Here is a 22,249-nt window from a genome sequence, read left to right as displayed (position 1 = left end):
AGGAGAGCTGCAGAAGCAGGACTGCTCCGCAACCCGTAATACTACTGAGCACTAGGCTGAAGACAAGTATGCCATGGCAGGCGACCTGGAGGTGAATCCAAGAAATAAATGGAGAAACCAGGGTGCGGGTGGTCGGCTGCTGAAAGAGAGAGCAGCAGGAACCGTGCACTGTGAAAGCCAACACAACGAGAGTGCAGTGATTGGCAGGGTGCGCGAGAAGCAAGTATGCCAAAGCAGGTAAGGAAGGCATGGTATCAAACAGTGAAGACAGACACGTGATCACAGTTCAAGGGTGTTTATTGAACTTCAATGGGTTGGTAAAACGCCTATGTAAACCTAAATCTAAAGATGGGCGCAAACTACGACCATCAAATAATAACAGTCCTAGTGGAGTCTGTCAAAATAGAAGGGCCTATACTAATACACCTATTGCCAATCCTTACTTCTGAATACAAAATGGTGTGGGATAACAATGTATGCAAAAGAAAAGTGTTCAGGAAATGATATGTCAGGATAGTTGAGCAGTTGGCTTTCCTTCCCCACGTTTTCAGCACTGGCCAAGGTAGCATGTGCAGGCTTTGCACATACTCTGGCTTCTCGGCCATGAGTTAACAGTTCAACACATAGGCATCAGGGCCTTCCGCCAAAGTCTCTCTTGCAATGACAGTCTTTTATTGCAGAGGGTCTGATGTACCAAACAAAACACAAAAGTTCCTTTTCTTTGTCAGGGTTTTCGCTTTCACAAGTTCAAGATTGGTTTCCCTCGTTCGGGCTCGGACCACGGGTCCCCCTTGTTCAGGATCAGACCCCTTTTCGACAATGTTCAAATGTTCACAACTTGGTCTCCCTCATTCGGACTCGGACATGAATCCCCCTCGTCCGGACTCGGATCCCTTTGGATACCAGAATCGAAAACTTTCTAATGTGCGATAGGTTTTGCTTAAACCGTCGCAGGACCACTTCGATGCAGTTCACACAATTTACACTTCACATCAATCTTCTACTTTTGTTTCTTTCGTCAGGATACCATACAGAGACCTTCGACTAAGCACATTCGCAGTGCCAGACCACTGTCAACGGTATTGTATCTTTCCTTCTAATTTTCTGATATTCACCAGCAATTTAGCTTCACTTGCGTTTTTCATCACACGTGCTTAACAATGTTCGCTCCATTGCTCGTTTTTGCTTTACAAGGTTGCTGCTTGAAACCTTGATTTCAGCACAGACTGGTCTGGCATCGGTCTGCCTAACTCACCGGCAGTGTTGTTCTCAGTCGCTTCTTTGTTCTTGGAGCAAAGGACAATACCACAGTGTCTGCTGCTCCTCCCCGCCTTGGTCAGTTAGGCGGGAGGACCCCCGGTATCTCTGACACACAATGCAGGATGCTTCAGCCTCGTTTCCTGGTCTTAAGTTTTCTGCCTTGAAGGTTTCTCAAAAGTAACAGCTTCCTGTCACAAAGGTCAAGGGTGTTGCCCCTCTCAGGAACCTCTCGTGCCTGGCTGACTTTCTCTCCTCGTTCAGCTGCCAACTCGGAACTGCTGTACCTTCGTGTGTTTTGCCTCGCTCAGAGTGTGCTTTCGTGCTCCGCCTTTTATCCGTGTGGGGAAATGTAATGGAAGTCAAGTGTGAGCGATTGTGGACAGTTGCCTAACCTCGCCTGACCATAGTATTGGGGATTGTCAGGTACACGGCTCGGGTGTGAGTGTTTTCTCCCAGAGCCGGCTGCCTGTGTAAAAGTGTTTGTGCAGGAAAAGAGGGTGGGGGGGGGGGGTTCGGTGGCGGAGGTTTGCGTTTCTAAATATCCCATTGGGTAGGGTGGGATAAAGGTGTTACAGGGAAGAGAGGGCCACCGCTTCTCACGATCCAGTGTCCCACTCTCACTCCCCGAGGACCTCTCACCCAGGAGATCCTCCCGCACAGGTCCACTTCCAGGAACTGGATCCAAGAGCGATAGCGGTGTCCTGGCCACCTGGAGGACACATCCCCGGGGACTAGCGGGTGAGACACCTTCTGGTTTCTCACACAGGGGAGAGCGGAGAAACACTTCAGACAACCGGCAACGCCTGGGAAGGAGAAAGGGTTACGAGTGAGTATATTTCACTCTGCAAAAGCAACAGAAATACCCGGTGTACCTAAAGGGAAAAAGTGGGTTACCGTTAGGCCAAATAAACTAACTCCCTTCTTGAGAACACAGCGCAAGGGAAACAGCACCGTTATTAAAGAAGTGAGACTACTAGCAAAGCAAGTTATCTATGGGTTATTAAAGCCCACGTTGAAAGAAAGAGTGACTTGTATGGTTAAGTCCTGGCAGGAAATTATACGAGGTAAAGTTAAGCATCTGCATAACAAAGTGTTTTTGTAACAAGGTCCTGGCAGGAAAGTATACCAGGGGAAGATTGATGTTTCTATAATAAGTTCCTGGAAGAAAAGTGCACCAGGTGAAGTGAAAGTTAGGCATTTGTGTGACAAGGCCTGAGGGGAGAGTATCCCCAGGTGAAGACCGTTTGCAAATAGCTTTAAGGGAGGCCATACCCTTGAATCAATTAACTATTATGAAACTGTATAGAGAGAAAGAGTTATTAGGAAGAGACATACCCTTGGGATTTGCAACGTGTAAAAGAGAAAGAGAAAGCTTGGGGAAGGGAGCCGATACCCCAAGAGAAGTAAATACACTGAGGGGAGAGAGTAATCCTCTTGGAACCGGACTATTCTTTTGAGTTGGTGAAACTTGATACAAGGAATCTGGGGAAGGGAGGTGATCCCTTGACACTGAACATTTTTCATTGGAAACCTTTTTGTTGGATTGGAACTTTTGTGTTGAACTTGAACATTTCAACACTTTGAAAATTCAAGAGTCACATTGGGTGCGAGGGCCAGATCATCATTAGGGGCACAGTACAGACATTTTGTTGACACTGGACAGATTCATTAGTTTGGTTGAGGTAGGGAAATTCCTCCTACACTAGGGCTAGTGAGGTATTTTCTAACCCCCATTTTTGATAATAAAAGTTTGGAACCATAAACATGCCCCCTCTGTGTCTGCGTCTCATTCCTGGCTCCTCGCACTCCACACAAATATAGCATGCACTAGTCCATGAAAATAGCAGCTTTCCCATGCAAATTCATGACCATATGAGGGATTTCTTGACCTGAGAAGGCAGGAAGAAGGCCAATAAACAATATGGCCAACGAACAAGCAAAATGTCTCATGTAACAGGTATTTTAGGCCACTATCCACGTTTAGTAGACGTACGTGGCAAACGTGAATGTGCACATTAGAAGTACTGCAAATATAGTCCAAATCTAACTGCTGCCACAAGCTTGTCTTTAGGCGCAGATAAAAGTAACCACAAATCCCCAGTGCAAAATACTAGGTATTCGTACCACACTGCACTGTTAAAAAGTCACCCAAACAGGTAAAATGTAAAAGACAAAAGGGAAACAGTTACCCAGTACTGATAGTCTGAAGGACAGATCAGTTTACCCATAAAGAAATGAGCAAAAGGACAGGGGAGTGAAGCAAAAGGCTTCACTTCCCTGTAACAAGCCAGGACAGGGTGAAAATTAAAAGCAAAATGTTTGGGTGTCCATAATTTGCCTAAGAGAGAAATCTTTCCTTACAGTGCCAAAAAGACAAGGCTTAAAAAAACAAGGTTAGCCAACCGCACGCACTTCACAACACCCAACACGAAAGCATACCATACACAATCATACCTCAACACCACATGACGGCTAGCAAGCAAAACTGCACCTACGCTCAGTGACCGGTTTCTCTGAAATGAAGCTGCCAACAGCACATCAAAGTTCTATTGCTCTTCTCTCTCGAGATCACACTAACATACCCCCAACCGGTCTTCAAATTGCAGATCCACCAGAGCACTTAGAGACCACTTGGAAAGAGTGCGCGGTACAAGACCCATTAAAAGTATACCAATTAGGCTGGTGCACTTCAATTGCAGTCTATTTTGTGGACTCATCAACCCTTCAGTGACTTGTGATTTATGAGCTAGTGTGGGCCCCTTTCATATATTGTGTGCTTTCGTGTTTACCTGGTTCTAGAGATTGCACTTCATTGTGTGTTTCAACAGTTTTTAGTGATCTCTGGTTTCTCACTTTGTATATAATTGTGTCTCTTGTTTCAATTATTGATCCTATTCTGAAAAATATGTCCCAAGCTGTGAAATGCAATGCATTGTGTTGGCAAAATAAGATGCTCTAACAGCCTCTTGGCTTTAATGAAGCCATATGCATGAGAATATGGAGCAAGAGCTTGTGAGGGGTAAACCATTGTGCCAAAATGCCCTGTACCACAAAAGCTCTGGTCAGAACTTCCTCCGTTCTCTCCCTTACCTCAACCACTGTATTCAATACATTCCTGGCAGCTTCCAGTACGTCTTGGATTTTGAGCAGCAGTTCGGCTCCATGCTGGAGAAGCTGAACCAGAAGGAGGCCTCCAGCAGTCTGTGGGGAAGCAAAACAGGACAGACCATGGGTTTCAGAGTCATGACAAAATACAGAAGCTTAGACATTGTTGGGTTTAAGAGAAAGATCGAGGCCCAGGAAAGAACTTAATAAATGCAGGAGCTCAAAACTCACATTCCCTAGTGAGCAAGTAGCTTTGGGTACTAGGCAGTAAGCACACAATAATCAGGCCTATGCACGTGCAATGGGGGTGAAGGTACGAAGTGTCCAAAATGTAATCTCACGCAGGATACCAAGACACCGTGAAGGGCTTTAATGAGGGGAGCATAGACACCACTAAAGGACTATACGTTTGAGTGGAGAGGAAACCAACTGTAGACATGCAGTAATTACTGACAGTTCGTAGACAAAAGCAACAGGCTCACTGGAGAAGGTGCTACCTGCAAAATTCGAATGAGGGTTGGTCTGCACACATTAAAGGGTTGCAGAGACAAAGGTAGTAACTCTAGTAGCACAGACATTAGCAAGGACTTCAAGAGGAAAATCAGGGGTCATGGAAGAGAGTAGTTACTGTTGGGACATCAACAGGAGTCTGAAAAAAGTGAACAGCTCTGAGGAGTGGGTACTCTGAAAATACACTCTGGCTGCCCTCCTTGGCCCCCGCTCCCATCAACCTCGTGTGAGGCTAAAAACGTGGGCGTCATCTTCGACTCCTCCCTCTCCTTATATCACTGACCTTGCCAAGAAGGCCCACTATCAGCTTCACCTCCTTAGAGGCCTTCTCCATTTTCTCACTTTCCCCCAGAAACTCCATGTCTTTAGAGCTCTTGTTCTCTGAACGCTTCACTACTTTAACATCCCCTTCCTAAATGTACCTCCCTCCTCCCTTCGCCCGCTTCAACTAATCCAAAATAGGACTGCAAGAATTATCCTTGGCTTCAAGCCCATGGACCACATCTCTCCAGCCATAAAATCTCTCCACTGGCTCCCTGTGGTCGCAAGGATCAATCTCAAGACCCTTTGCATCAGCCACAAGACCTTCTAGGGCCTTCACATCGCTACATCCAACTCTCTGCCCCTAAATACCTCCCGTCTAGAGTCCTTCGGTCCTTTAGTTCCAACTCTCTGCAGATCAGACATTTTTCCAAGCAGAGGGAGGGGCCTGGGGGTGGGGGGCAGGGAGGATCCCTCGCTTCAGCGTGAGCCTCCCTTTGGAACTGCCTCCCTGCCCCTCTCCGTCTTGAGCCAGATCTCCTTAAGTTCCAGAAGCTCCTCAAGGCCTTCCCTTTCTCCTCTTCCCCTCCCCTGCTAGTTTCCTCCTGATGCTGCGACTGGTTCCCTTATGTGTTTTACTGCGGTCACAGGCCTTCCTTCAACAAGTCCTCCCCCGCATCCCTTCCTTCCAGCACTTGCCCTCAGGCATAATCCTTCCCTGACCAGCCTTCTGAGGCCATTCCACCCCAGCCCTCGCACTTGCCCGTACCCCCTGGTTCCCCACACACCCTGGCACTTGCCCTCCCAGGCACCCTTTAGCACTTGCTCAGCCCAGAGTCCACTCCTTCCAGCACTTCTCCCTCTCCACCCTCTCCCCCACCCTTCCCACTCCCCCTGTACTTTTATACTGAACTTGCATGATCCGAATGTCACTAGGCCTAGTAGGACCATTGTCGGTGTATTCTCCTCTGTTCCCCCCCCCCATCCTCCCTCTTTGTCTTGTTGCGCCTGGAAACACTTTGTGCTGTATAGACGCCATACAAATGTAAAATAAATACAATAAATAAATATTAGCTGCAGGACTGAAGACATTCAGGGACCATTCAGGGATCTGTTTAGATGTTCATATTTGTAGACTCTCGGACATCACTTGGGGTTAGCAGACACAGCAAGTGGCTCAGGAAGAAGGCACTAAAGGAAGGAGTGCAGACATCACTAGAGTAGAGAAGAGGAGGTGGTACATAGCCATACTCACCACTAGGGAGACAACAGAGGACTCTGTAAAGAGAGCACTGATCAGTGGTGCCACCTGTTCCAGCCTAAAAAAGAAACCAAACAGAGACCTAAACAGGGATGCCAGACAGCACAGGGATTTTTCTAGACAGACTGCAATCGTTGCGACAGACACCAGCCAAGGCTTTGTAGCATCAGCCATTCCCAAATGCCTTAGCCAAAAGGCCCAATCCATTCACAAAAACATACAAAAAGGGCCGCTCAAAATGCACACACGACCTACAGTGTTTTAAAATTACAAAAAAAGCATTGCACTATACAGCACTTCATGCTCAGTAGTCCCAATGACAAAGCCTTCAGCACACATTTTCTGAGGATTGCACCGCAGCAATCATGATGCTAGCAGAGTCTGTACAATGCCAGATTCAGAAGTTTTCTTACCCTGGCGCAATTGCTTACAAATTTGGAAGATTATATCAGACTTAAACCAACAGCTTGGGAAGGCTGCAGAGGTACAATCTGGGATCCACATCTAATAGGTACTTCATACATTCTATGAACAATTTGATGCACTGATGACAAATGTCTTATCTTGCCACCAGGAGGAGCCTGAGGGTCCTGCGTGGATCTGTTGTGCTTCCGCACTGTACAAATGTCCTGACATGAATTTACAAACCTCCGTGATGAATTCTGGTATGTACTCCGTTCTGCAATCCAGCTATGGATCTTGCAGGGACGGAATGGTGTATTCTGGTACTTGATAGTCCTTTCCTCTTTGTGGCCAAGGAAAATTGCCACTTCCAAAGGCGTATCTTGGTTCCGGCTTCAGCATCTTATTCATGGCATGCTACTCATCTGATGTACTTACTCCCCTGATGAATTTCAGAACTAAACTCCAGATCGGTCTTTGCAATCATTCTTTCCCTCAAATCATGCAAAAACGATGTTCAGGAAGTTCAGTAATCAGTGCCTATTGCAGATTATGATTGCTGATTGCACCCATGGGCCCCCCTGCCTCTGGAGCCCAGCGTTCTAGCAACTGCAGTTCTACCCCATTCTTTGTGGCGCTGAACAGAATAGTGCCTGGCTTCATTTTGCAGTTTGTTTCTGGTTTGAAGGGCACCTGCTTCATACTCCTTTTCAGCCTGAGGTTAAACTTGCAGGCACACTGAATACATGACCTCTGCAATCTGTTCACATTGCAAACATGAAGCCATGTGTCGTATAGACATCTGATTCGCTGGCTCTTAGAAGTACTCATGGTCCCATGTTTGGCCCTTCACCAACATTGATTCTCTTGCCTGATACAGATACGCTTGCTCCAAAATCACGCTTTAGGGTAATTCCTCGTTTTAGTTCCTAGTCTGCTATAGGCATCACAGGCTGGTGCAAGTTAGTTCCAAGGTGACGGATTGCTCCGTTAGGTACAATTATTACCTGCTGTTCTTTCTTCTCATGCCCTTTGCATTTCTCTGACTTACACCGCCAGATTTAGTTTCCCTTTTAAAGTACACTGCCACCAAACAGAGTACTGACCCAAGGAGTCTAAAGGGCTTTTTTTGAGGTAGCCCCCAACTTAGGTGTGCATAAGGGTCCCAAAAGGTCCACATACAGATAAGAGTTGCATTCCCAGCGAGGCCTAGGTGGGGTTCACTGGGGAAAATAGAACACCATTGAAGACGAGCAAAGAATTGAGGGGACTCTCAGAAAGTATGTGAAAGAGGGGTTTCCTCAAACTATACATGCAGCAGCAATTCCCCTTTATAACAACATTTGAAACCACAATTTCAAAAAAGTGTGTTTGCATCTAGTCAAATACCCCGTACTCTTCTAGTAGTAAATATGATGCAGAAGCAAAGGCTAAACTCTCTTGAGAGAAGCAGGGTGGTTTAATATTCTATGCAGGTTATATAATATGTATTACTCAAAATAGATCCATCTAATTTGCTGAGCAAGTAAAGGGATTTGCAGTACTAATGGGAAGGTTCATTGCTGAATAGAAAATTAGAATGTTTTGAGTCTCGAAAGTGCAACCCAGTCAAGTTAGGGTCACCGGGAGAGTTCAGGGTCAATTGGGACTTCTCTGCCCCAAGTGTGTGGTTGCTGCAGTTTGTCTGGGTTCCATGAGAGCTGCTAGAATCGTTGACCCCCCCTCTCCTGCCCCCCCGACCCCAGAGGCTCATAGCCCCAGTAGCCTGACAGATACACTTCCCAAGGCCTCGGCTATGGGCAAAAGATGATTGGGACCAAAATAAACAGCTGTCTCCTTTGGAACGTCACAGTGCTAAAAGACACAAAGGGCATTCTCGCACATTAAACTCATCTATTTCCCAAACTGTCCCTAGATCAGATAGGCACCTGCAAGGCTCTTCCTGAAAGCCTGGAGGCTATTCTGAAAACCAAGGTTTGTTGGATTAGGTGCTGCTAGTAAAGATGGTTCTCTTTGCAAGTTTCCTTCCATTGATTTCAGTGGGACAGTTAGGAAAGATTTTCCGTTTGCTGCTTTCCTATAGGACACCATTTTTTTTTGCTTTGTTTTTACTCTGGTCCTGACTTTTGGAGGCATCTAAAGCCTTGTGCTTTACTTCTCTTGCATGTTTTGATAACTCTTATGGTGTAACTGGTCAGCTCCTAAAACTATCAGTACTGAGAGACTATGGGCCTCATAAACTGGGCAGCGTAGTAAAACGCAGCAGTAAAACTGTATACTACCGCATTACTGCACCACCCAACTATGAGTTTGGCTGTAAGTTGGAGGATTCACCTCCAGCTATGAGCTGAAGGTAAATCTGCCACGTTTCCGCCAAATTTCAGCAGAATTACCGCTGGCGGAATTACCATTGTGCTAATTCTGCCCAAATCCTCCACCTAGTACTATGGACTCCAATGAAACGGGGACTAACGCCAAAACCACCACTTGTAATCTGTCTTTTAATACTGCCGGACCCAAGTGGTGGCAACGGTATTACAGTTTGTTTTATCTTGGCGGATTTACTGCTGAGATACCACCAAACTGCACACATCACCATACAGTAAAGTGTGGTTAGGATACTTTGGGTCCTTAAAACTTTTTGTCTTGTAAACTTTTTTGGTTACAGTTGCAATACAGCCAGGATGGGCTGCTGGCAGCAGATTTCTTTGTTCCATGCGTATATTTATTCACTCATACACATTTGCATTTACTGCAAATGGCTACTAAGTGCGGCTAGCGCTTCAGGAGGACTGTGTCACGAGAGTTTTACCTTTCTTTTGGCTATTTTGTTCTTTGGCCTTCTTTCTGCCCTCTCCATGCCGGAATTGCCTGATATGGAATGCCTTGCCCAGGGTAAAGCTGCTGCTTTCGCAGGCTAAGAGTCTGTGAGCCTGGATGTGGAGGATGGAACTGTCTGGTCATAGTCCATATCCAGGTGCCCGAATGTCTGTTGCTGGGAAGTTGTAGTAGCCACTGGCTATCCAAGATTGGACAGCTGCTTCCAGTTTGAATGGTGTAGATCCTTCCCATTGGTGGACCTGTGCAATTTTCCAGTCCAAATCTGGCCGTTGTCTACCCCTGCAGCTGAACCAGCACAAACTCCATTGAATTCCCAGTGAAGTCCTGCTCATCTGCCCGATCTCAGGAAAACCATAGTCCGTGCCTTGACCGCAGGACCGGTGGGAACAACCAGTCTCAACCCCTGCTCGTGAATCTGTACCTTCAGAAGTATCCCTGGACCAATATGTGGACTGACCAGCTCCCTCACAGGTTACCTCACTGGAGTTTTGACTGTTTTGAGTGCATTCTCGGAACGTGAAGATCCTTCAGCTTGTACTACAAAACGCTGGCTCCTGCATTTTCAGCCTTCTTGCATCAACAGAAGCTGTGCACGACCTGTTCCTTTGTTCATCCATTGATGATCGCCTGTTGCCCACTGACTGAAATTCCAGCACCGCCACTGACAAAACTAAATCCCACATTGGTCTCTGGACAAATCGGAGAAAGGGGGTGTAAGTTAACACAGCCATTTCTTTCCCCCCATCCTCCATAGGATTTCATGAGCATAAAGTCCTGTCCCTATCTCTCTCTTTCCTGACCTTGATCGGTGGAGGGTTGGTCAAGGATCCTCTCATAGACCTATCCTATTGTAGTAGGATCGAGCAAGTTATTTACCCTAAATTTCCTTACATTTTTGGAACTCTGAGTCGCAACCACTGGCATCGTCCAATCACATATTAAACCTACCTGAAAAGTATAATTAATCAATCCTTCATTCGACTTTAAACTCATCAGGACAATTTACATACAAACAAATACAATGCATAACATTTGTGACTCCATTAATCCAATATACAACACAAAAATAAAACATGATCATTGCCCTTGACTCCACAACAATCAATAAGTACTACATATAGTTAAAAAGCATTAAAACCTTCAGCCGCTTATGCTATAAAAAGACCATTATATGGTTAAAACTTCTTTCAGTAAAGAAAGAAAAGAACACCAAAAGAAGTGTGAACAGAGTAAGATCTAAAATGCTGCCAAGAGGCGTTTTCTCATCCATGCAATGGACTACAACCATGTCGAGAGAAATTTTAACAAATTGGTTGGCCTCTTTCGATGTGCAGTAAAAGCAACGGTTTAAGATATTTGATCCGTAGATCTTTCAGCCAGTCACAAATAAACAAAATATGTGATATCTTCTCTCATAGCACCACATATTCAATTACAAAGCTTTATTCAGCATAAAAACCATTAGCACTAGTAAAAGACAGATTTACAGAAATACGTTTTTTTAAAGTCTTTTTTATTTGTTTTGATATTGTATTGAACATTAACAACATAAATTCCCCCTCCTGATCCCCTCCTCACCCCACCAGATGGGTGTGTCCTTCGCTCATCCGGTTAGTTTGCTCAATTGAGTTCACAGAAATACTTTTAACACATTAATTTAAGAGCAGGATAAAAAAGAAAGAATACATATTAAAAACAAGTTAATACCTCGCATCTCTGGACTCCAACTCCCCAACTGTCCTTATCCTTCTCGATCTCACCTCTGCATTTGACACAGTTAACCATTCCATCCTCATACAAAGGCTCCACGATACACTTGGTATCTCGGAACGGGAACTGGATTGGCTGTCCTATTTCCTCACTAACCGCTCTTCCCAAGTCATCCTGTGTCCCTTCTCCTCTCCTACTTCCATCTCCACCTCTGGCGTCCCCCAGGGCTCTATACTCTGCCCCAGGCCTTTCAACATCTACCTTGCACTCCTCACACGCCTCATCTCCTCTTTCCTCTCCAACTTCCAGTGTTATGCAGACGACACACAGCTCTTCTTCAGACTCCCTGCTGATCCTCTTGCACCCTCCATCATCCCCGACTGACCATCTTTCATCCAGCCCTGGTGCGCCTCCAATGAGCTCTGCCTCAACGCCTGTAAAACTGAGATCCTTCCCATTGGGACCTCTGCTCCTCCCTCCTTCCCTTCACTCTGGCCTTCCTCCTTGGGCTGCCCCGCGCCTTTAACTGAAGCCAGAAACCTTGGAGTCATCTTCAACTCCTCTTTTTCCTTCCTCCCTCACACTGAGGACATTGCCAAGAAGTCCAACTATCAGCCCTTACTTCTCAAAGGAATTCTACCTTTTCTCACTTTCCCTCAGAGGCTCAAGCCCTGGTTCTCTCTAGACTTGACTACTATAACAGCCTCCTCCTGAATCTTCCTTCTTCCACTCTGCAACCCTTCCAGCTTATCCAGAATAGGACAGTGAGACTTATCTTGGCTTTAAGCCCAAGGACTGCATCTCTCCTGCACTAAAAAGTCTTCACTGGCTCCCGGTTGCTGCACAGATTAAATTCAAATCCCTCTGCATCATCCACAAGGCTGTCTTGGCCCAGGGACCACACTATCTTCAACTTTATCTCACTAAATACTCGCCCTCTAGACCACTTTTCTTCTCCGACACCAACTCTTTGTGCGTAAAGCGTTTTACTAAACAGAGAACAGGGGGTCGCTCACTCTCCTCTGCCGGCTCCCTCCTTTGGAATAGCCACCCCCACCCCCTGCGCCTTGAGCCGGATCCTCTCAAATTCCGGAAGCTCCTTCTCTCCTCTGCTAATCCCACAGTCGCTGAATCAGTGTCCTTGGCCCTTCTGCATCTTTGGGGCCTTGACCTCCCACACCAATTCTCAATTCTTCCCAGGCTCCTGTCTGTCCACTGCACTTTACATTTGCACACACTCCGCTCTGGAGACTCACACTTGCACCTCCCACGGCCCATTCCTAGCACTTAGTCCATGGCTCACCCACAGGCTCGGATTCCCCAGCACTTACACTCTTCCTTTCTGCACTTTCACGTTCCGAATACTCACAAGGCATAGTAGGTTTGTCTCCCTCCCTTTTTCCTTCTCTGCTCTTAAATGTGGTGTTGTATTGTTGTAATGTATTTCCTACCCTCACTCCCTGCCCTGTGGGCGCTTTGAAACAGTATATTCTAATTGTATAAGCACTGAACAAGCAAACAAATAAATACCTTCCATTTCCGGGGTTATGTATTGTCATTGAGTGTCACATTTTTGAGGAGAGCAGGCTTGCAGCCTCTAGTAAAAACTATTCCCATAAATCCTCGCCTCAATAGCCAGGCACGGTGCGCATACCTTGCGGTTGCAAAGACCACACTCCTTTCCGTGGAGCACATTAGCAGTTGCATGGCTTTATTAATGGTACGAACGTTTCATTTTTTAAATTGAGGTTTCAGGTACAAATGCCTAAAATTAAGAGTAATGTTGCAAATTAACATGAAGGGTGTTAGGGTTTCAACAGCAGAACCGCACAGTGGGCAGAGACCAGATCTCATATTTGACCATGATCGAGTGAACAAAGCAGTGTGCAAAATCCCCATTCTCATGCGAACAAACAACGCTCATAGGCAGGATGGATTTCGTCCAAAAAGCGCATTAAATTCCCTGTTATTACGCTCGAGAAACACTCTGATGCATACTGTAAAGAAGCTTGTTTCAATTCCAGCTGACCCAGAGATTTCCTTCTAGCATTTGCTTTGAGGGCTGCTTTGGAGAACTTTCAGCAATGCATAATATTGTCCCAAAGAATTCTCATATACCACATGTAGAGTACCTTTTTTTACATGAGCCAGCCAGCCACAGCCCTGTGCCCCCTCCAAAAGTGGAAAATTTGTTAGGGCATCCCGGCATGTTGATAGCCCCGGAGAGGTATGATACAAAAAGTGTCTACCACTTGAGACACTCCCATACGCTGCACACCAATGTAACTGAACATACAGTCAAACGTTTATCAAAAAAAATCAGACTTTTTAATTAGAAAAGAGTAAATCAAAACACAATTTTCAATTTGTAAATTACAGGTAATATTTTATGCCTACACATTAACACATGTTATTTACAAAATAATATGTCTCCAAATCAAGGTGAAGAAGAACAAGTTACTTACCAACTGTAACGTTCTTTCAATTGGATGTTCCTCCCACGTATTCCTCATCTTAGATATATCCTTACCTTTAGGTTTTGCCTTGGAAAAATGTTCCTCTCTCCAGCAGAGAGCGCTCCACTCGAGGCGGTGACGTCGATGTCCCTCGGCGGCGACGTCGATGTCCCTCGGCGGCCTCCGTCGAGTGACGTCATCCGTAGTATAATTGCCTCGAGCGTGCCCATTGGCTTCAGTTCTGTTTTTTCGTGTATCAGAGCCCATGTATTATAAACAAAGGCGTGCCTCTTATTGACCCAAGCCCTAAAAGAATTTAGAGTGTAAACCACGTAAACTGTACTGTGGGGTAGGATGGGAGGGTCGATAAGGAATACGTGGGAGGAACATCCAATCGAAAGAACGTTACAGTTGGTAAGTAACTTGTTCTTCGAATGGATTGTGTCCTCCCACATATTCCTCATCTTAGATAGACTCCCAAAGCAGTTTTCTATTGGCGGGAGTACGGGTGTCTTTTTAGTCATGTACTGAATGTAGTACAGATTTGGCAAATAGACCTCCCTGAGAGGTAGTGGAGTCCAAAGCATAATGTTTAATGAAAGTATGCATGGATAACCATGTGGCTGCTGCACAAATGTCTTGTAACATAGCTTGCCAACAAAAATTCTGCTTAATGTACTTATCCACTTGTCCTTGTCGACCATCTTGTAACCTGGTCTACTACACTGTATTGTATATTTTTGCCATGTTGTAACTGTCTCCAAGTCTCCGGCGCTCGGTTACCCCGGGGTTCGGCACGCGGTACAAATAAAGAAACTAAACTTGTACAGGGACACCCCTCTTAAGTGCTGCTGAAGTTGCTATGCCCCTAGTTGAATGAGCTCTTAAAGCCTCAGGGGGATCTTTTCCAGCTAGCCTATAACACTCTGTTATGGCCAAGATTATCCATCTGCATAATGTTTGTTTGGTTACAGCTAGTCCTAATTTACGACCAGTGTATCCCACAAATAGTTGTTCACACTGACGTATTTTTGACAATCTTGAGATGTAAAAGCTAAGAGCCCTTCTGGGATCTAGCCTATGCAGTCTTTCCTATTCCTTACTTGTGTGAGGAGGAGGGTAGAACACAGGTAGCATTATTTTCTGTGACAGATGAAAGTCTGAAACTATTTTTGGTAGAAAAAAGGGTTTGACTCGAAGGACAATTTTGTCTTTATGAAAGATGGTGTGAGGAGGACCACTCGAAACTGCCTGCAATTCACTTACTCTGCGGGCTGATGTCAATGCAATTAGAAGTATAGTTTTTAACATAAGAAGCCTTAACGGGCAAGAATGTAAAGGCTCAAATGGTGCACACGTCAGGAATGTAAGTACCACATTTAAATCCCACACAGGAACTTGAAAAGGTATTGGTGGAAAAACATTGTTTAAACCTTTTAGAAATTGTATTATTAAAGGTATCTTAAAATAAGATTTTTCTTCTGAAGAGCACTTGAAGATAGATAGCGCTGCTACGTATCCTTTTATGGTCTTAACCTGGAGCCCCAGATTAGCGAAATGTAACAGGAAAGATAATACCATTGGAATATCACATTCAAAGGGATCCACATTCTTATCCCTGCACCAGTTACTGAACTTGTTCGAACGATACCGGCAAAATCTCCATAACATCATCCGGAAGGTCCCAATCTTTGTATCTCAACCTCTCAGAAGCCATGCGTGAAGGTTGAGTGTGTTGACCTCTGGATGGAGAACGTGACCTCCCACTTGCGAGAGAAGATCCTCTCTTTTTGGAAGACGTATTTGAGGGCAGATGGACATGTCGAGAAGGTCCGGGTACCACGTTCTCCTGGCCCAATCCGGGGCAATTGGGATCATGGTTTTCGTGAACTTTCTCAACCTCCTGATTACCTGAGGGATCACAGGGACTGGAGGGAATGCATATAGCAGAGGAAACTCCCACTTCACTACGAATGCGTCTCCTAGAGCTCCTCTTGGGGGAAATTCCCTTGAGCAGTACAGTTTGCACTTCCTGTTGACATTGGTCGCGAACAGATCCACTTGAGGGGTTCCCCAAAGGGTGAAGATCTCTTGAAGGACTTCCTGAGCTAGTTCCCACTCGTGGGAGACTGAACTCTGGCTGCTCAAAGCATCGGCCGCTGTTTTTTTGCTCTCCTGCTAGGTGAATGGCAGATAGAGAGATCCCTTCTTGTTTTGCCCAGAATCAGAGCTGCATTGCCTCCTTGCACAGTGGCAGTGACCCTACTCCTCCTCTCTTGTTGAGGTAGTATATGGCCACTGTGTTGTCCGTCATTATCAGGACATTCTTTCCCTGTACAGAGGGCAGGAAGGCCTTCAGAGCTAGTCTGATCGCCCTCAGCTCTAATAGGTTGATGTGCAGTCTGGACTCCGATGGAGACCAACGACCGCTGATTGTCAACTCGTTGGTGTGAGCTCCCCACCCCGTGAGTGAGGCGTCCGTTACTACTGTTATCTCCGGCCATGGTTGCCAAAAAGATTCTCCCTTGAGGATATGTTTCTTGCAAGCCCACCATTGTAGATCCTGTGCTACCCTGGTTGGAACTTGTAAAAGATCTGTCATTTCCCCTGAAAATTGGGACCATTGAGTCCTGAGGGCCCATTGAAGGGACCTCATCCTCAATCTGGCTTCTGGCACCAGAAGAATGCAGGATGCCATGAGGCTGAGCAACCTAAGAAAATCGAAGGCCGGTAGATACTGGGCATTCTGGAATTTAGTCACCATCTGCAGAATGTGGTGAGCTCTCTCTTCGGGAGGCGAGGCTTTGCCCGATCAAGTATCCAAGACTGCTTCTATAAACTGGAGCTTCTGTGATGGTATCATGTTTGACTTTTTTAAATTCAGAGAAAACCCTAGTTGTGAAGGAAGTGGCAAGTCTTGGATGGATGATCCTGTGCTTGTTCTGGAGAAGGTTCCCTGATCATCCAATCGTCCAAATAGGGGTAGACGTGAATCCCCCCCCTCTTCTGAGACTCGCTGCCACTACCACCATCAACTTGGTGAAAACTCTTGGGGCGGAGGTCAACCCGAATGGCAGAACTCGAAACTGATAGTGAGAGTTGCCAATCGCGAACCTCAGGTACTTTCTGTGCTTCAGATGGATTGGCACATGAAAGTAAGCATCCTGAAGGTCCAATGATACCAACCAGTCTTGAAGTTGGAGATCCTGAAGGATCTGAGAAAGAGTGACCATCTTGAACTTGTCCTTCCTGAGGAACTTTTTCAAGTTTCTCAAGTCCAAGATGGGTCTCAGACCTCCATTCTTCTTTGGAATGTGGAAGTTTCTCAAAGCCAAGTGCAACTCCTTGTACGACTCAGACCTCGTCAGCCTAAAACGTAAGTGCAGGGTCGCCGAGAGGAAATGGCGTGCTTCAAGTTCATCCTCTGACAAACTGGCCTGCCGCCTGCTGCATAGGCAATACCAGCTCTCCGTCCTCACCAAGAAGAGAGCTCATATCCAAGGCCGCGTCTCTGCGGCATCTAACAACTCGGCTGAACTCTTTAAAATCTGCAAGGAACTAGCCAATCGTGCCGCAGTCTCTACCTCTCCTGTCCCTTCCCAGGCCCTCTGCACGGCATTGGCCTCTCACTTCATTTCTAAAACTCAGGACATCCTGTCCTCACTCTCCTCCTCTCACCCCCTTCCCGCTATTCCTTGCTCTTCCTCTGGCCCTTCTGCTGCCACCCCTCCCCCCTCCTTCTCTACCTTTCCCCTTTTCTCTCCAGACGAGGTTTCTAGACAAGTCTGAACTATGAAAGTCTTGTCAAAACAGGTTGACCCCTGTTCCTCCAAAACTATTAAGGATCACGTCGACTCCCTAGCTCCTGCCCTGGAGGATTTCTGCAAGCACTCCTTCGCCACTGGAGTCTTCACTTCCCCCTGAAGCACTCCCTTGTGCACCCTCTTCTTAAGAAACCCTCTGCCGACCCCTCCTGCCTGGCTAACTATCGCTCAATCTCCATTACTCCCTTCCTGGGCAAGCTCCTGGAGGAACTGGCCATCTCCCAACTCAATCTCCACACTGAATCTGTTGGTTGTCTTCATGACCATTAGTCTGGCTTCAGAGCTGCCAGAAGCACGGAAACTGCTCTCCTGAACATCCGTGAAGACCTGCTCTCCAACCTCGACTCTAACACCCCTTGCATTCTTATCCTACTTGATCTCTCTTCTGCCTTTGACACTGTCAATCATGCCATTCTTCTCAACCGTCTCCGTGACAACCTGGGTATCACTGGCCTGGCTATGGCGTGGCTGACTTCTTTCCTCTCCGACCGACCCTGCCAGGTCCAACTTGGGTCCTTACTCTCTGACATCTTTTTCTCTACCTGTGGTGTCCCCCAGCGATCTAACCTCTCTCCCTGGCTGTTCAACCAATACCTGGCACGGTGGGCAGTCATCATTTCGAGAAAAAAAATGTCGACTTTCGTTTTTTTAAATTATATATTTATTTTAGGGGTTCGGGAGTTAAAAAAAAGGGAAAAATTAAAAAAAAAATTTAAAAAGGGGGGTTGGGGGGGGGAACCCCCCCATTTAAAAAAAAAATGCATTGAAAAAAAAAGTCGAAATTTTTTTTTTCGACTTTTTTTTCGAAATTTTGACTGTCGACATTTTTGTTGTCGACATTATGACTAAAAACCACCTGGCACTCTTTGCCCACCACATCGCCACTCTCTGTCCCAACTTTCAGTGCTATGCTGATGACACCCAGCTCATTTTCAGGCTACCCAACGGCCGCCTCCTCCTCCTCTCCTTCCCTCACCTCTGACTGACTGTCTGCCATCCAGGATTGGCGTGCCGCCAACGACTTCTGCCTTAATGCCAGTAAAACTGAGATTCTACTCATCGGCAAACCCACTCCCTCCTTCCCTGCAGCTCTCTGGCTGGCCTCCCTTGGCCCTCCTCCCACTCCCACCTGCAAGGCAAAACACCTTGGGGTCATCTTCGACTGTGCACTCTCCTTCTCCCCTCACATCTCGGACGTCTCTAAGAGGTCACACTACCAGCTGCACCTCCTTAGAGGTATTCTTCCTTTCCTATCCTTCCCCCAGAAGCTCACCGTCTCCAGAGCCCTGGTCCTCGCCAAGCTGGACTACTGTAACAGCCTCTATCTAAATCTTCCTGCCTCCACTCTCTGCCCTCTGTAACTTATCCAGAACAGGACTGCGAGACTTGTCCTTGGCCTCAAGCCCAGGGATCGTATCTCTCCCAGACTGAAATCCCTGCACTGGCTCCCAGTGGCTGTGAGGATTAAATTCAAAACCCTCTGCATTGTACACAAGGTCTTCTGGGGTCTGGGGCCGAAATACCTTCAACTCTCTCTTCCTAAATACTTTCCTTCTTGAGCTCTTCGCTCATCTGTCTCCAACTCCCTCAGGGTCAGTCGCTTCTCCAAGCAACGCGTTGGTGACAGATCACGCTCTTCGGCAGGGGCCTCTCTCTGGAACAGGCTTCCTGCCTCCCTGAAACTCGAGAACCACCTCTGGTTCCGGAAACACCTCAAAACCTTCCTCTTTGCTTCTGCTTTCTCTCCTCCCCTCCCTTGCTTAACTCCCGACTGAAATTGCACTGGTTACCTGGCCACCCTTCTGATCTCTGGCCCAGGCCCGGTCAACTGCCTACCTGCACTGCCTCCCTGGCAACCCCTGCACTTGGGGACTGTTTCTGTACCCCTTCAGTCCCCTTCCAGCACTTTGTCCGCACTTCCTTTCACTTGCCTGTTTTTTTTAATGTGTTTATTTATCTTATTTATTCCACTTCCCATGTATTGCACTTTCCCCTCTCCCTTTTTCCCCCTTGCACTCTTCCTTTTCCCCCCCTTCCCATGCACTTGCACGATATGAATGACACCTGGCCTAGTAAGATCGTTGTCTGTCCTCCCTTTGTTCCCCCTCCTTGCCTCGTCGCGCCTTGAAACACTTGTGTATAGGCGCGTTATAAATGCCATATCATCTCATATCAAGTATGGAGAATACCAACCCTTGTTCCTTTCCACTACAGGTACATGTTCTATTGCACCTTTCTGTAGCAGGGTCAAAACTTCCTGCAACAGGAACGGATCTGGGTTTTTGGTAGGGTTGTATTCCGGTGGGTGGTTCTGAGGTTTCTTTAGAAAGGGAAGGCAGTAACCTTGGGATACTGTTACCAGTGCCCAAGCATCTGAAGTAATGCTTCGCCATTCTTTCAGATGCTGTGAGATCCTTCCTCCCACTGGGGTCTTGTGAGTCAAAACCTCAAGAGTGGTTTGGCGGCAGCTCCAGCAGTGGTGGAAGGGACAGATGCCCTTGCCGGGCGGATCTAGCACCTCTTCCTCGCCCCCGAGGAAATTTCATTTGCCATCTTTGACTGGCCTGTTCCCTTCCTTTTCCAACTGAGGAATAATAACGAAAAGGACTACCCCTCCAGGAAGATGAGCCTGTGTAGGGGTGTTGCTGAGGTTGTCTTATAGCGGCACTGAGTGACTTTGCCGCTGCCTTGGAGGTCTGCAGCTTATCCAAACTTTCATCCGCCTTGCTGCCAAACGGCATATTAAGAAGTCTAGATTGAACATCTGGTGCGAAACGCGACTTCCTTAGCCATGCAAATCTGCGTAGCATTGCGCTAGATGCCATGGACCTGCTTATACTGTCAGCAGTGTCCAAACCTGCTTGAAGGCATTCTCCCGAAGCCTCCTTACCATCCTTAATTATGGACAGGAAACCATCACGTTCCTCTCCTTCCGGGATGTGTTGAGCTGCCGCTGACATGCAGTCCCACAGAGTATAATTGAAACTAGCCAGCGTACAAGATACATTGGTGGACTTTAGAGCCATGCTCCCTGATGTAAAGGTCTTTTTCGACCATGCATCTATCTGCTTGTCATCCCTATCAGGGGGAATTGTAGGGTATGCAGCATTTTTTGTTGATGTGGCTGCCTGGACTACCAGACTCTCAGGAGAAGGATGCTTACTCAGATACTCTGGATCACAGTTACAACGTCTGTATTTTGCCACATATTTTTTATTCACTGCTGGAATAGATTCCGGTCTTTCCCAAGCAGCATTTACTCTCCTTTGCAGGGCAATATGAAAGGGAAGTATGGGATCTGGTTGAGGACCTCCTGACAAAAGATCTGTCATATCATCATCCTGATATACAGGTGAATTCCTACCCCATCCCATAAACTCTGTTACTTTATTCATAAGTTTTCTGTAACCCAAATCAGCATGTTCTGCTGGATTTGGTCTTTCAAATTCGTATTCAGGGGACGTATCTAGTCCACTTGCAGACTGTAAACATTCATACAAGTCCTGCATTTTTGATTGATTAATTCCTCAGGAACTTCTCTTGTACCATATTTTACTCCTACTAATGAAACTTCAGGTTCATCTTCTTCTTCATCCTCCTCATTTTCTGAGGACATTTCTCCATATACAGCTGACATAGTTTGGAAAAAATCATGTCTGCTTTCTGTGTAAAATTCTTTCTCAGGAATAGGTTTCAACCCTGTAATTGGTGTCGACATCGACAGACGTGTCGATGGCTTCGAAGTCGTGCCGTTACCTTCGATGTTATTAAGGTATTCTTCGATGTTTTCGAAGGCACTACAAATGCTGTCGAAGGAATCTTCGAGGCAGTCGACGTTGTCGAAGAAGCCTTCGAAACACTCGCCGCCGTCGAAGAAGTCTTGGAGGTCGTCGATAAAGCACTCAGCGTGACTTTTTTCTGCTGGGTCGTCGACCCTTTATACTCGACAGCCTTCAACAGAGGCTTCGAAGATGTTTTTGTCAAGGTCTTTAAAGACGTATCAACGTCTAGAGTCTTTTTTCTTAAGGTCTGTCTTTTTAGGTGTCTGGGAAGAGTCCCTAGAAGACACCCTCGACAATTTGTCGGATTTTCTAGTTTTAGAACTTCCTCCGTCACATCTTTTGTGAGTAGAGGCATGACTTTCAACAGACATTTTTGAGGGGTCTGGGCCGCGTTCTCAAAATGTTTTATCATCGACTCTCTAAATGCTTCCCACTTTCTAGGGGAGTCATGTTTAGTTTGTCAAGAAATAACTTCCTCCGAAGTCGAGGAAGAAGAAGAAGAGGGAGATCGGTATCGTCTCTTCTTCGTCTTTTTGGGTCAGTATGGATAAAAATGTTATTCACATCTTAAAGCATTATTGTTGGAATTACCTGATTGGGATTGATACACTAATAGGGTGATGGTATCTCTGAAATGCATGAGAACATCTCTGTAGTACTTTTGCAATTTATGTAAGAATGGGGTCTGAAATGGTTCTATTATACATGTTTTTTCAGCATTTTTTGCTCCTGAAGAAGGGGTTCACACCCCGAAACGCGTAGGGCCTGAAGTATTTCATATCAAAGAATATCTTAGAATGGATTGTGTCCTCCCACGTATTCCACATCTTCGATATA

General features: G+C 46.3%; 1 protein-coding gene across 1 annotated transcript in view; it reads right to left on the bottom strand.

The window, feature by feature from the left end:
• The window catches only part of STK36 (serine/threonine kinase 36), a 682,518-nt gene that overhangs the window by 200,244 nt on the left and 460,025 nt on the right, over window positions 1–22,249 (bottom strand). Inside the window, exons 19-20 of the mRNA XM_069651602.1 lie at window positions 6,392–6,455; window positions 4,351–4,461 (exon numbers count right to left, since the gene is read on the bottom strand). Coding sequence (XP_069507703.1) covers window positions 4,351–4,461; window positions 6,392–6,455 — 175 coding nt within the window. The remainder of the gene's footprint in view (window positions 1–4,350; window positions 4,462–6,391; window positions 6,456–22,249) is intronic.

This window comes from Ambystoma mexicanum, chromosome 3p (genome assembly GCF_040938575.1).
Source record: "Ambystoma mexicanum isolate Mex_15411 chromosome 3p, UKY_AmexF1_1, whole genome shotgun sequence".
In the NCBI taxonomy this organism is placed as follows: domain Eukaryota; kingdom Metazoa; phylum Chordata; class Amphibia; order Caudata; family Ambystomatidae; genus Ambystoma; species Ambystoma mexicanum.
This window is presented reverse-complemented; position numbering and strand designations above follow the sequence as displayed.